General features: G+C 56.2%; 1 protein-coding gene across 1 annotated transcript; it reads left to right on the top strand.

Annotated features, from left to right (window-relative positions):
- The first annotated feature begins 352 nt into the window (after positions 1-352).
- On the top strand, positions 353-12,522 carry LOC128272398 (bromodomain and WD repeat-containing protein 3). Its single transcript, XM_053010199.1, has 10 exons — positions 353-395; positions 607-665; positions 733-762; positions 1,805-1,864; positions 4,030-7,820; positions 7,891-8,070; positions 8,137-8,410; positions 8,476-10,259; positions 10,365-11,316; positions 11,389-12,522. Exons 1-10 carry the CDS (start codon positions 353-355, stop codon positions 12,283-12,285), a joined length of 8,070 nt encoding a protein of 2,689 aa, XP_052866159.1. The 3' UTR covers positions 12,286-12,522.
- The last annotated feature ends 389 nt before the right edge of the window (positions 12,523-12,911 follow it).

Genomic DNA, 12,911 nt, shown 5'->3' with positions numbered 1-12,911 from the left:
CGTGCCGTGCAGAGTGTGTACGTGATATTGCATTGTCTCAGCAAACGTCGTAAATTGGCAGTTAAAAAACTCACATACGCCTTGCCTTGGCACGCTGGGGGCAGAATCGATGAATTGAGAGCAGTAGGCGAGAGTGTGTGAGTGCAGCTGACGGGGTGGTGGTGTGTGTGGACAGTGCGAGTTTGTTTTCAGTGAGTGAGTGTACGTGAGCGAACCTCGGCCGTTCGTTGGTGGGTTCCGTTCTTCAAGCTCAGAAGTTAAGTAATGGCGGATGCGTGCAACTGTCGGTGCGCTAAAGAAATGCAGTTTTCTGTAGTATTCGACTGATTGTAGTGAGCAAACGTGCGTGAAAATGGAAGACAGAAGCCTAGTGGTAGCAAAAGTTCCAATCCAAGGTAGGTGCAGTGCACATACGAGCCATATTAAATAATCTGTTTCGCGAAAACACGCTTCGTTCGTAGCGCTCAGCGCCTCCTATTCACTCGCCGCCGTGCCTTTCGATGGCACGTAGAGAATGTGTTAGTGAATAGGAACGGGTAGAGGAGTACCATTTTTCGTATTAATTTTACTAAAAATCTACCGATTTTCCCCATTTATCGTCCACAGAACTATATTTCCTGATCGCTAAATTTCTCGCCAACGGACCGCTGCGAGAAACGGCAAACGTAAGCGATCGATCGCCGAATTTTTAACTCATTGTTTACCTTTTAATGTACCCATTTTTCTTTGCAGGTTTTAGTTCAGGAGTTGGAACATTTAGACGTAAGTTTCGGCTCTGTTTTGTTGTCATTTTGATCCCTCCCAAACCCATTTTTGGCCACACACCAGCAACTTGTCCCGGGAATGGTATGATTCGAGCCATCGTGCGAAGCTCTCCGTCCTGCTCTAGCATGACCTGCTTGGATGGCGAACGGAACGGGATGACGATGCTGTCGAGTGCTCACCATCTAAGTCGATTGAAATTATTTTTTTTTGCTGACGAATGTATTTATTTTTCTGTTAATTTTTCAATTTTTTAAAACATTGGTTCAATTTACAATTGGTCCACCATTTTAGGACCAATTGGTTAGTTTTGGTAACAATTTTTATTCATCATCTTCGCCACGAGACGCGCCGCGACCGCTGAACGAGTTAGCATAGTTAGTAGTCATTGAGCACGTGTATACTTCAATTAAATCAAAACACTTACCACCTACTCCACCTCCCTACTTACTGCATCGAGGTATTTTGCCGGCAACAACACTCGCCTTGTCCGCCCGCCAAGCACGAGAGCATTCGCCGATGCTGACGTCGAGAAAACTGCCAAAGTCCAGGCGTAACGTCAGTCGATGACGAAGTTTTCGAAACGCGCGGGAATCCCTTAGTACGAACGACCTTGACCTTGTCCCAGTTTAGAGCCGAGCCTTCCCTTCACGCTCTGAGCCCATACAGCAGTCAGGGTAGGGCGGGCAAGGTGGTGCATCCTCGATTTCTGTATTCTTCGAATGCTCACAGCACCACTATGGTCCTATGGATGGTGGACGGAAAGGGAAAGTAAATGGCCCTGTGGTGAGGTGTGTCTGGTGGTGGTGGTGGTGCGGCGGCGGTAGCTGCCTTGTCTACCGCCTGTCTGTGACGCCTTCTTTCCTTCCCGTTCTTCTCCGCGCCCCGGTGACACGGGCCGCCGAGGTCAGTGACCCAATGGTTGTTGATTGTTGTTGTTTTGATTTTTTTTTGCATCTCTTGCCTCAACCATCGACCGGGTATGGTGTGACCCCTTGCTGCCGCCGATTACCGATGCTGGAACGAACGACCCCGCGTGCAGATATTTCCGCGCCGCCTCGACTGGACCGGCCAGGAGCATCGGCAAACCTTAGCAGAATTGGTAAGTACCCACAAAAGCGGGGCCTATTGTGGAACAACATTAAAGTACCGACAAAAGTTGGCCAAAAATCCTTCCGCTTCCGGGAAAGGATGCCCCCGGGTTCGTTGGGTGGCCACTGCCAACACACACACACTCTCACGAGTGACACTGCCGTGGTGTTGGTGCGTCCGTCCCGCGAACTCACAGCGCGCGGTGCGCTATAGATGACCGTTCTCTCGCGAGCACCGGGGTGTCCATTTGAAGGTCGCGATCCGGGTCGGAACTTCCGGATCGGACACAATCCGGATTATTCCCGGGTTTTAGAGCACGACATGTTCCGATGATGGCTTTTCGTTGTTACACTGCGCTTGAAAAAAGCTTTTCTTTTAATATTCGGAGCGCATGTTGACATTATTACTTTACTGTGAAGTGACATTATAATGGCCATGTCCAGGACCGCCAGCATTTGGTCCTCCGTTTGGTCGCCAAATCACCCGTTACCTTCTTCGGGTTTCCACCGCAGCACACGTCCGTGCGCAGTATGGCAGCCATGTTGGATTTCTTTGTGCTACCGCAACAGAGAAAGAGAGAGAGAGAGCTAGAGAGCGCAAGCCTTTGCGGGAGGGGGTGCTGCTTATTGGATTGCGTTGCCTGTGAAACGTCCGCTGGCCGATTGATTCGTCGCCGTAGCTGCAACCTTCCTACTCCGATGGGAGGACCAGCGGAACACACCGTCGCCAAGAATGATCGTATTAGCCGCCTAACATACCGTCGCGCCTACTACGCTTTGTGTCGACGGGGGTCCACGAAGCTGTTCGGCGGTTACTCTCGCAGCAGCTCTCTGTTTCACAATTCGCCTAGTTAAATCAATGGCTGGGAAAAGTTGGGTGTTTTTCGTTGCATTACCAGCCATTATTTACTTTTTTGACGACACATTGCGGTGCATACAATAGTCTCAGTTTCGTCAGATGGTTTGTGAAGTCTCACTACCAGCAGCTGTAGTGGAACGGTCCAGGACAGATTCGAGTGCCAAGTATCGGACGTGGAAGTGGGAATGTGTTACAATTTGAAATTTTGCTTATATGGAAAAAGTATATCTGGTAAAAGTTCTACAGCGACGCCATTTTAGCTGGCAATAAAACCTGGCTCGGCTGCTGCTCTATTTTCATCTCGCTCTCACACGCTAGCTGCCACTCTCTGTAAGTGCGAATGTGGTGTGGTGTAGCTTTTTACGAGCTCACACTAATAGGGCTGAGTTACGCTCGCCGACCGATGTGTGAGTGATCGGTGCGCCTGTGTGCGCTCGTCGTACTATAGCAACAGCCAACCGCGACCAGTTTAGCAGTCCGGGCTCTTTGTGTGTTTCTCCGCGGCGTTCAATTTCATGAGTCAAGTAGGCGATGATGATGGAGCGAGTTCAAAATTGTACTCCCAAACCCCATGGTGCCGCCGTTTGCTTCTTTTACTTGATCCTTCCACTGCGGGCCGTTGGCGGCGGTGGCTTCGCTTGACGTTCCACGATGCTAGGAGCCGCGGTGGTGTTGGTGGGGCGGGCCGGCGGGAGTCGTCGTCATGCTCTAGAGCGCTGCTTGTGCCATAGACACCGACCCTACGGCGGGGCAGATTGCATCAAAACAAATGCCACCGGAGTTTGTTTACAAAATTTTACACGATTCAAATCGAGCAGGTAGCGAACGGAAAGGTATGCTTTGGCAAATTGTCCTCCGCATAACTATGCTCCTCGATATGGGGAACGCTGCTTCGCTGTTGCTGCGATCGCTGAGCGCAAGAAAAAGCCCAAATTTATAGGTTTTTAAGCTGATAAATTTCAGTTTCTAACGGGTTGGTTCAGTGCCCGTCATTGTTACGAATTTCATCATGCGACGACTGCGTACTCGCTTACACACTGCTGAGACGTGGACAGGGCACACCAATACACACTCGCGGGCTTTGGCCATGGACGATCCGCCCGACAGAACGGCACCTCGAATGTGAGTTACCAGCAGCGATGAGTTCCCCTGCGCGCGGTGAGAGCCTCGTAGCAGTTTCGTCGATTTCGACGAAAGGTGGATTTGGTTGAAATAATTTAAAAGAATATTGCTTTTTTGAATACAATATTAAACGACTCCGATTGCGGCCGATTTCATGACACAATGTTCCGTTTTATTTTCTCATCGCTCTCATAGGAACGAAAGTATCCCCACATTGGACCGCAACATCTACTCGAAATATGCAGCCGCGTCGGTCCACTGCTGGACAAGCAGCTCCCGCCGGCCGTTTCCGGGCTTATCTCGGTGCTCGGTGCGGGGCGGCAAAGTCTACTGCGCACCAAGGAAACCGTATCGCGACCACGCCAGCTTGTGGATTACTACACGCGGGTGCACGACCGCCCGTTGAGCGATGTCGTGAACCGGAACAACACGCACAACCTGGTCCGGGTGCTGTACGGTCGCGAAAGTGCCGGCCCATTGGTCCGCCACCAGGCTGTCCCAACGTCGTTCTACTCGAAGCAAAACCTGCAACGGCGCACGCTCGGCCACCTGTCGGCCGTGTACTGTGTGCTGTTCGATCGGACGGGAAAGTACATCATTACCGGGGCGGATGATTTCCTCGTCAAACTGTGGAGCGCGATCGATGGCCGGCTGTTGGCCACGTTCCGGGGCGCGTCGGCTGAAATCACCGACATTGCCATCAACCTCGACAACACGATGCTGGCGGCCGGTTCGCTCGATCGCATCCTGCGCGTCTGGGACCTACAGTACGGTGGTCCGATTGCCGTCCTCTCGGGACACACGGGCATGATCACTTCCGTCAACTTTTGTCCCTCACCCAAAACCGATCTCCGGTACCTGGTGACGACCAGCACGGACGGTTCGGTCGCCTTCTGGGAGTACAACACGCGCGGGGGCAAAACCACGTTCTGCTCCAAGCCAACGTCGTACCACGAGAAGCTACGGCCCGGCCAAGCGCAAATGATTTGCGGTTCGTTCTCACCCGGTGGCATCTTCCTGGCGGCCGGTTCTGCGGACCACCACGTGCGGGTCTACCTGATGTCGGAAGACGGCCCGAAGCGTATCCTCGAGACGGAGTCACACGGCGACACGGTCGACTCGATCCAGTGGGCGCACGCCGGACTGCGGTTCATTTCCGGCAGCAAGGACGGAACGGCACTCGTGTGGCACTTTGAGTCGCAACAGTGGAAGTCGATCCGGCTGAACATGTCCGATCTGACCCAGAGTTGTCCCCCGCCAACCGTGGACGATGGTAACATCAAGCTGAAGGTGACGATGGTGTCGTGGGACAACACGGACAACTGGGTCATTACGGCGGTGAACGATCACACGATCAAGGTGTGGAACGCACACACGGGCCGCCTGCATCGGGTGTTGCGTGGCCACACGAGTGAAATATATGTGCTCGAATCGCACGCCAAGGATTCGGGCGTGCTGCTGTCGGCCGGCCACGATGGACACCTGTACATCTGGGACATCGTCGAGGGTGTTACGATCGCCAGCTTTATCAACAAGACCGAAGATCTGATCGGTAACCTAGGAGGTGGCATTTACGACGCCAAGTGGTCGCCGGACGGTATGATGATTGCGGCGACCGATCAGGACGGACACATCCTGATGTTTGGCTACGGTTCTGGGCACGAAAAACTGAAGCGACTGCCACAGGAGCTGTTCTTTCACACCGACTACCGGCCGCTGATTCGCGACTCGGCGCTCCACGTGATGGACGAGCAAACGCAAACCATGCCCCATCTCATGCCACCTCCCTTCCTCGTCGACATCGACGGTAACCCGTATCCGCCCGCCCTGCAGCGGTTGGTGCCGGGGCGCGAAAACTGTCCCACCGACCAGCTCGTGCCGAACATCAGCGTCGAAAACGGCGGAGAGCTGCAACTGCAGCAGCAGCAGCAACCGCAACCCCAACAATTGCCCGCCGTGGCAGTGGCCCGAGATGGCGCCGCATACTCGAACATTGATCGAATGATCGAAGCGTTGGCAAATCGTCGCGTTGGTGGCGGTGGTGGAGGAGGTGCAGGAGCAGGAGCAGGAGGAGGAGGAAATGGCGAGCAGCAGCCATTGCCGGACGAGTTGGCTGCAGCTATGGCTCCGGATTCGAACAACGAGCGTCAGCAGCAGGCTGGTGGAAACGCTCGGAATCCTCCTGTTCCGGTGGCGGCAGGGCGCAACGCAGCACCACAACAGCAGCAACGCTTCGGTTCCGTCGGTAACTGGCACCGGGCAGGAGCGGCAGCGGCAGGGGCGGCTGCGGCGGCACCGGCACCTGAAGACGAAATGTTCAAGTTTCATCGCCGACAGTACGTGCGGCCGATGAACTATTCGCTGATGGTGCACCTGAAGCAGCGCGTCTACTGGGCGGGTGTGCAGGAGCAGGACGTGTACCGGCGTGAGATGCGACGCCGACCCGTGATGATTAACACTGCCAACGGTGGTGCACTGGGAGGTGGCCAGTCACTGAATGGTGGCCCCTCCGGGAGTCGGCGTCGTGGAGCAGCGGGAAATCGCCCGTTGCGACGTGCAGGAAACGGTGCCGGTGGTGGTCCGGTACCCGCCTACCGGACGCGTGCGGTACGCGAGAACGAACCGCTACCGGAACCGCCGGAAGAGGACGAGCACGAGCACGAACAGAACGAATCGTCGTCCTCGGAGTCGAGCCACAGTGACGATTCGACGGCAATCGAGGAGGAGCTCGAGTCCGGTTCCAGTTCGAGCGATTCGCAGAGCTCCGACTACTCCGATTGGGTTTCGCACGAACCGGGTCGCAATCTGGAACCACCAAAGCGCTCGAAGCGCAAACACGTGCAACGGCGGGCTTACTCACCGCCCGATCCGGATCAAGCCGGTCCGAGCAATGCGCCAGCCGAAGGACCATCGGGAGCGGCCGCCAGTGACACGAGTGCCACCGGCACCGCCACTACGAGTCGGCGTTCGAGTGCGAAGATCCGCAAAATTCCGTTGACGCGCGATGGTGAAATACCGGAACAGTTCCGACCGCCCGAGTGGCTGTCGGAGGTGATTCCACGGAAGGCGCCTTACTATCCGCAGATGGGCGATGAGGTCGTCTACTTCCGCCAGGGTCACCAGCGGTACCTGGAGGCGGTGCGCACAAAGTCGGTCTACAGTTTGGGCAATCGGTGCGAACCGTGGGCCACGCTGGACTTGCGAGCGCACGAAGTGTGCAAGGTGATCGGCATAAAGTACGAGATCCGGCCGCCAAGGCTCTGCTGCCTCAAGCTGGGCATCATCAACGGGGACGGTGAACTGACGGATCGCTCGTTTGCCATCAAGTACCACGATATGCCGGATGTCCTCGATTTTCTGGTACTGAAGCAAACGTTTGACACGTCCATGATCGGTCGGACTTGGGGACCCGGTGATCGGTTCCGGTGCATGATCGAGGACGTGTGGTGGACGGGACAAATCGAGTCGCGTAACCAGCTTTCGGGCGACTTTCCCGACTCACCGTTCATGTGCTTCCGGGTGCGCTGGGACAATGGAGAGTACGAGCTGATGAGTCCCTGGGATCTGGAGCCGGTCGACGAGAGTCGCCAGCCGGACGAGATCGGTGGAGCGGTTCCGGTGCTGGCCGAAGAGCTGCAGGCGACACTGTACCAACCGAAAACGGAAGAGTGGCCGCGAGGCGACCGCGACGCGTCCTGTCGGCGTATCATAGCGGGGCTCGAGCAGGTGATGGGGCTAGCGATCGCTGATCTCTTTCTGGCGCCCGTCGATCTCAACCTGTACCCGGAGTACGCGTTCGTCGTGGAGTATCCGATCGATTTGAACACGATCAAGTCGCGGTTCGAAAACCACTTCTACCGGCGTGTCACGTCCGCCCAGTTTGACGTGCGCTACCTGGCGACGAATGCGGAAAAGTTTAACGAATCGCACAGCACGATCGTACGCAATGCGCGCATCATCACTGATCTCTGTTTACGCATTTTGAGGTACGGTTTGAACCGAGGGCGAGAGACTGAACCATAACCTGTTGCTAACCGCGGCTCATTTACTCCGCAGTGATCTCAACGAAATTGACGTGCCAGCCGTTTACCATCAGCTGGTCGATACCTACCTCTCGTCGGACTCGGAAGTGGAAAGCCATCGTCCCGGCCATCCTTCGTCTAGCGGTGGAGCTGCGGGAGGTGCTGGGCCGTCGGGGAGCGGTTCGAACCGCCGACCTCCGGCCGGTTCACGAAGGTAAGCAGAGACGATCGAGCACTGCCATCTCTGTGTGGTTACTATTCATTTGACATTACATTGCAGATCTCGTCGGTTGGTGCCGGAAGGAGATTGGCGCGTCGATTGCCGAGAAATCCTTGAGATGATCTGGCAGTGCGATGATTCCGAGCCATTCCGGGAACCGGTCGATACGATCGAACACCCCGACTATCTGCAGATCATCGACACGCCGATGGATTTGCGCACCATCAAGGAGGATCTGCTGGGCGGAAACTATGATTCGCCGCTCGACTTCTACAAAGACATGAAGCTAATCTTCCAAAACTCGCGCAACTACAACACCAACAAGCGTTCGAGGGTAAGTCGTGTGAAGACGCTGCCGCGAGACCAAAACATTGACTTGTGATCGTTTGCCCCATCCAGATCTACTCGATGACGTTGCGGCTGAGTACGTTGTTCGAGGCTAACATTAAACAGATTATCCATATGTGGAAGTTGACTCGGAAGCGTGGTAAGGCGGGCAGCAAACGAAGCAGCGGTAGCGCCGGTGGTGGAGCCAGTGGGAGCGGCTGGATGGCGGCTAGCGGCTCCGGGGCGTCAAATAATGGGCTGCCCTCAACAAAACGTCGTCGGAACGCGGAGCGTCACCGCCGGGGGGCCGACGACGATGGTCCCGGTCCGAGCAGTAGCAACAGCGGGCGACGAGGATTAGCAGCGGCTACTGCGCTGGGCAGCAGTTCTGGTCTGAACACAAGTGGAGGTTCTTCGCGGACAGTCGCAAGTCATACCCGCAGCGATGACGACGATGACGATGACGATGAGGAAGAGGAAGAGGAAGAGGGTAACCTGCCAACGAGGCCGAGCAAGAACCGAACGCGCAATGGTGGCATGCTGTCGCGGCGGGGGCAAGCGGCCGGTGCCGGATCAAATGGAGTTTCCTCATCGAGCAACAATGTGATAGATCCGTTGTCGCGTCCAAGCAGTAGCCGTACGCGATCCCGGCGACACGGTCGCCGATCTCAGGACCACCGAGAACAGGACGATGAAGAAGAAGAGGAGGTGGACGAAAGGTCTGTGGGCAGTGACGAGGAAAGCGAGATGAGCACCAGCGGTGGGGACGATTCGACGAGCCTAGACGATTCGGACAGCGACGATGACGATGACGACGACAGTACGGGCGTTCCGGTCTCGCATCGTGCCGACTACGATTCAGGTGAAGTGTACAATCCGTACAAAAAACGCCGGAAGGTTGCGCACGTTTCGTCGAAGAAAAAGAAAAAGGTTCACCGTCGCCGGAAGGTCAGTTCGACGACGAAACGCAAAAATGGTATGTCCTCCGTGGCCAGCGAAACGGCGACGATCGCCGCGGCAGCAGCAGCGAGTGGCACTACTACATCTCGTGCGACCGTCAGACAAGATGCTTTCGGAGCAGCAGCATCGTCGATGACAGCCGGACCATCGTCGTCATCGTCACGTTCTCTGCGAAACGGACCATCGTCATTTTCGTCGTTCATGCAACCGGCGACAGGCGACACAAGGGGCGGCGCCAGTGATGGGAGAAACAATGGGAGGCCAAAGACGACCAACAAGCGATCTCGTCGTGCGATTCGCAATCCGCTGGCTGCATCATCCGAAGAGGATGACGATGACGATGATGATGAAACACTGGCGGAGAGGAGTGGACGTCGAGGGGGACCGAGTGCGAACGGACCGGCGGCTAAGCGTAACCGCGGACGGTATGAGTCGGACCATAGCTACCATAAGGAGCGCCCCAAAACGGCTCGGATTGTGTCCGATACGGAGAACGAGGAAGAAGTGCCACGATCGACGCGCGGAAGCGTTCGACGAGCGCAAGCGGAGTGGGGCAAGAGCGAGGACGATAGTCTCGACGCAGACCGCAATGCTGATGACGATGATGACGATGACGATGATGACGACGAAGCAGGCGATAGTGGAACCCCTGTGGTTGCTGCCGTCGTCGGCAGAAGTCGTCGGATAGCGGACGAGGATGAGGATGACCAGCATCAGGCTGGTCCGAGTTCTCGGAGCACCGGAGCATTCTCGTCGGCTGCGACCGGGGCAGCTGCTTCGGATCGTAGGATGAGAACGCGTAAACCGGTGATCTCCGATCGCGAGCAAACACCCGAGGAGGCGAGCAACATCAGCAAGCGTGGGTCGACACAACGGGCGGCGGCAGCGAGAAGTCAGCGTAATATCGCTGCTGGTGGTCGCAACAGCCATTGGTACGACAGCGCGAGTGATCATGAAACGGGTCGGCCACAGCAGCAGCAGCAGCAGACTTCCTCATCCAGTACCTATCATTCTTCGCGAACCTTACGTCGTGTGATCGTGGAAACGACGACCGAAACGAACGGCACGTCCGGTGTCATGGTACGCCGAACGGAAGCCAGCACCAGCACGGCCATTGGACGTCGGTTACGGGGCACGACCAGCGAGGGAGTGATGGCTGCCACTAGCACCAGTACGCCACCACCGCACACGGTCGATCACAACTACGGCGAACCGGGTCCATCATCGCGTGGTACGTCATCGGCCACTGCGAGGGCTGCCACCGTGGCGGCGGGTAGGATCGGCGGTGGAACGCCAACAACTCCCCTGGAGACGGTAGCTCTATTGCGAAGGACACGCAATCGCACTGCCGCCACCCTTTCGCGCCACCAACGGAATCCCGACGAGCTGGACCAGGCTATGAGCGTGACGACGGGGGGCGATCTAGTGGACGGTGGTCTGCCGAACGAATCCATCGTGCACGAGAACCATCACGGGAGCACCGACCATCACAACGATGATCCCGAAGAGGACGATGACGACGACGACATGCCGCTTCGAGCGCCGCAAGGCGGCATGGTGGGTCGCCAGTTGCGGAACCGCCGTCACGTTGCGAGAAAGCGAAAACCGACCGTGTCCTTCTCTCACGATGAGGCCGATGGGAAAGAGGACGAACAGGTGGACGGCAGCAGCGACAGCGATAGTGATTCAGATGATAATACGCCGCTTCACACGATGGCTGCGGCGCTCGCGACTACCGCTGCGCCCACCGCCTGGTCCAGAGCTCGTGTCAGCCGCTCGCAAACCACCCAGCAAGCCGCCAGCAGTTCCGCCACGACGGCGGCGGCGGTCGCAGCCACCACTATGGGTGTCCGTACGACGCGAGGGACGCCGAAAAAAGCGGAACAACCGGCGACGGCCAGCACGAGTCGAACGCGGCGGAAAGAGCGATACACATCGGACGAAGAGTACGAGGTAAGTCTGAAGGGGAAGCCCCTTTATATGGATGTGCCACTAAGAACCCACCGTTCTGCTCCGTTACTTTAGCTGCCCGGCACTTCGAGTGGTCGATCCACGCGCAACCTGAAGCGACTCCGGTACAACGAAGAGTCGGAAGAGGACGATGATGACGATCGTCATCATCGCGGTCGGAGACGGTTCGGTTCGGGGACCCACAGGAGCCAACGGAACCCTCCGGCGCAACGGAACCCAGTGCACGCACACGACGACGAAGACGACGATGACGACGATGAGGACATAGCGCGCGCACTGGCGAACATCCGGCAGCGCTCCCGTCGCCTGACCGACGCTTCACCGTCGCCCTACGGTAGTACTCAAAATAGTCATAGTAGTAGCGGTGTTGTTGTCCAGCAACCAGCGCCACAACAGCAGGCTGCTCAACACCATCCGCCACCACCACCACCACCACCATCACAACAACAACAACAACCACATCATCCTCCGTATCATCCTCCTTCTCGCCATCAGTCGTCCGCCAACACCAACCAGCGCGGTACCGGCGCAGCTGATCCGGCAGCGAACGACGAACCTGTGCAGCGAACCTCCGTCGGTGATGGTGTTGTTGCTGGCGGTGGCCTACGTCAGCGTCGGGTTCCGCGCCACCACCGCCATCGTCACAGTTACTTATCGGATGCAGATGAAGGAAGCGAGGCAGGAGCAGTAGCAGTAGCAGCAGTAGAACCTTCGCCATCAGCGAGAGCCACTAGAGCCAGAGAGCGGGATCACCGCGAACATCACCAATCCTATCACCATCGTCATCATCGGCTGCGTAATGGCGACGCCAGTGAAGAGTACAATAACGACGGCGATCTTGAAGATGATGAGAATGGTGAAGATGATGGCGTCATGCTGTTGACTAGTGTCAGTAGCCGGGGTCGGGTACGGCGTATCAATCCACGCGTAAGCCGGATGTTCCGCGAATAGCCGCACGCCCCCCGGTCCGGTGAAGGAGAGGAGCTAGTAGAATGTAGCTGGGTTGACAGCGGTTCGCTGTTGGTGGACGATCGACGTGATAACCGTGATAATGACAGCGATTCGCTGGCCGAATATTCTTCCCCATTTGCCGATGGATGTCCTTCGCTTCAATCGGATGACGCTGCCGAGCAGGAGTTGTTCCCGTCATTGCCAGATCCCGACGATGATGATGATGGTGATGGCGACGATGATATGGTTTACGATATCATTATCGACGAAAGTGATCTGATAGTCGAATGAAGCTCGATATGAGTCGCTAATCGTTGCTCGTCAGTGTGGTTGCTGCTGCTGCTGCTTCTTTCTGCCCATTACCAAGTCCTATTGTGCGTTCCAGGCACACACGTTCCTCGGCGAACTCTTTTGCGCAGTGAGTAGCATTACAGAACAGAAGAAAGCGTGTGCGGAAACACGGAAGCACCCGGCATGAACATGCTAACATAATCCCTGCCTCAAACAACTCATCCGTTCACCGGTTTTTTTTGGCAAGAACACAAACGAATATACATACTGTAAGACTGATTAGTAAAACACTTAATGAAAACAGCAAAAAAAAAACGTTAGGTGATGCAGGAATG

Source organism: Anopheles cruzii, chromosome 3 (genome assembly GCF_943734635.1).
Source record: "Anopheles cruzii chromosome 3, idAnoCruzAS_RS32_06, whole genome shotgun sequence".
Classification (NCBI taxonomy): Eukaryota; Metazoa; Arthropoda; class Insecta; order Diptera; family Culicidae; genus Anopheles; species Anopheles cruzii.
This window is presented reverse-complemented; position numbering and strand designations above follow the sequence as displayed.

Excerpts from the sequence above, each read along its gene's own strand:
- LOC128272398 (XM_053010199.1), top strand. The coding sequence starts at position 353 with ATGGAAGACAGAAGCCTAGTGGTAGCAAAAGTTCCAATCCAAG. Across the intron at positions 763-1,804 it reads AGGAGTTGGAACATTTAGAC|ATATTTCCGCGCCGCCTCGA; the intron begins GTAAGTTTCGGC and ends CCCCGCGTGCAG. Across the intron at positions 1,865-4,029 it reads GGCAAACCTTAGCAGAATTG|GAACGAAAGTATCCCCACAT; the intron begins GTAAGTACCCAC and ends TCGCTCTCATAG.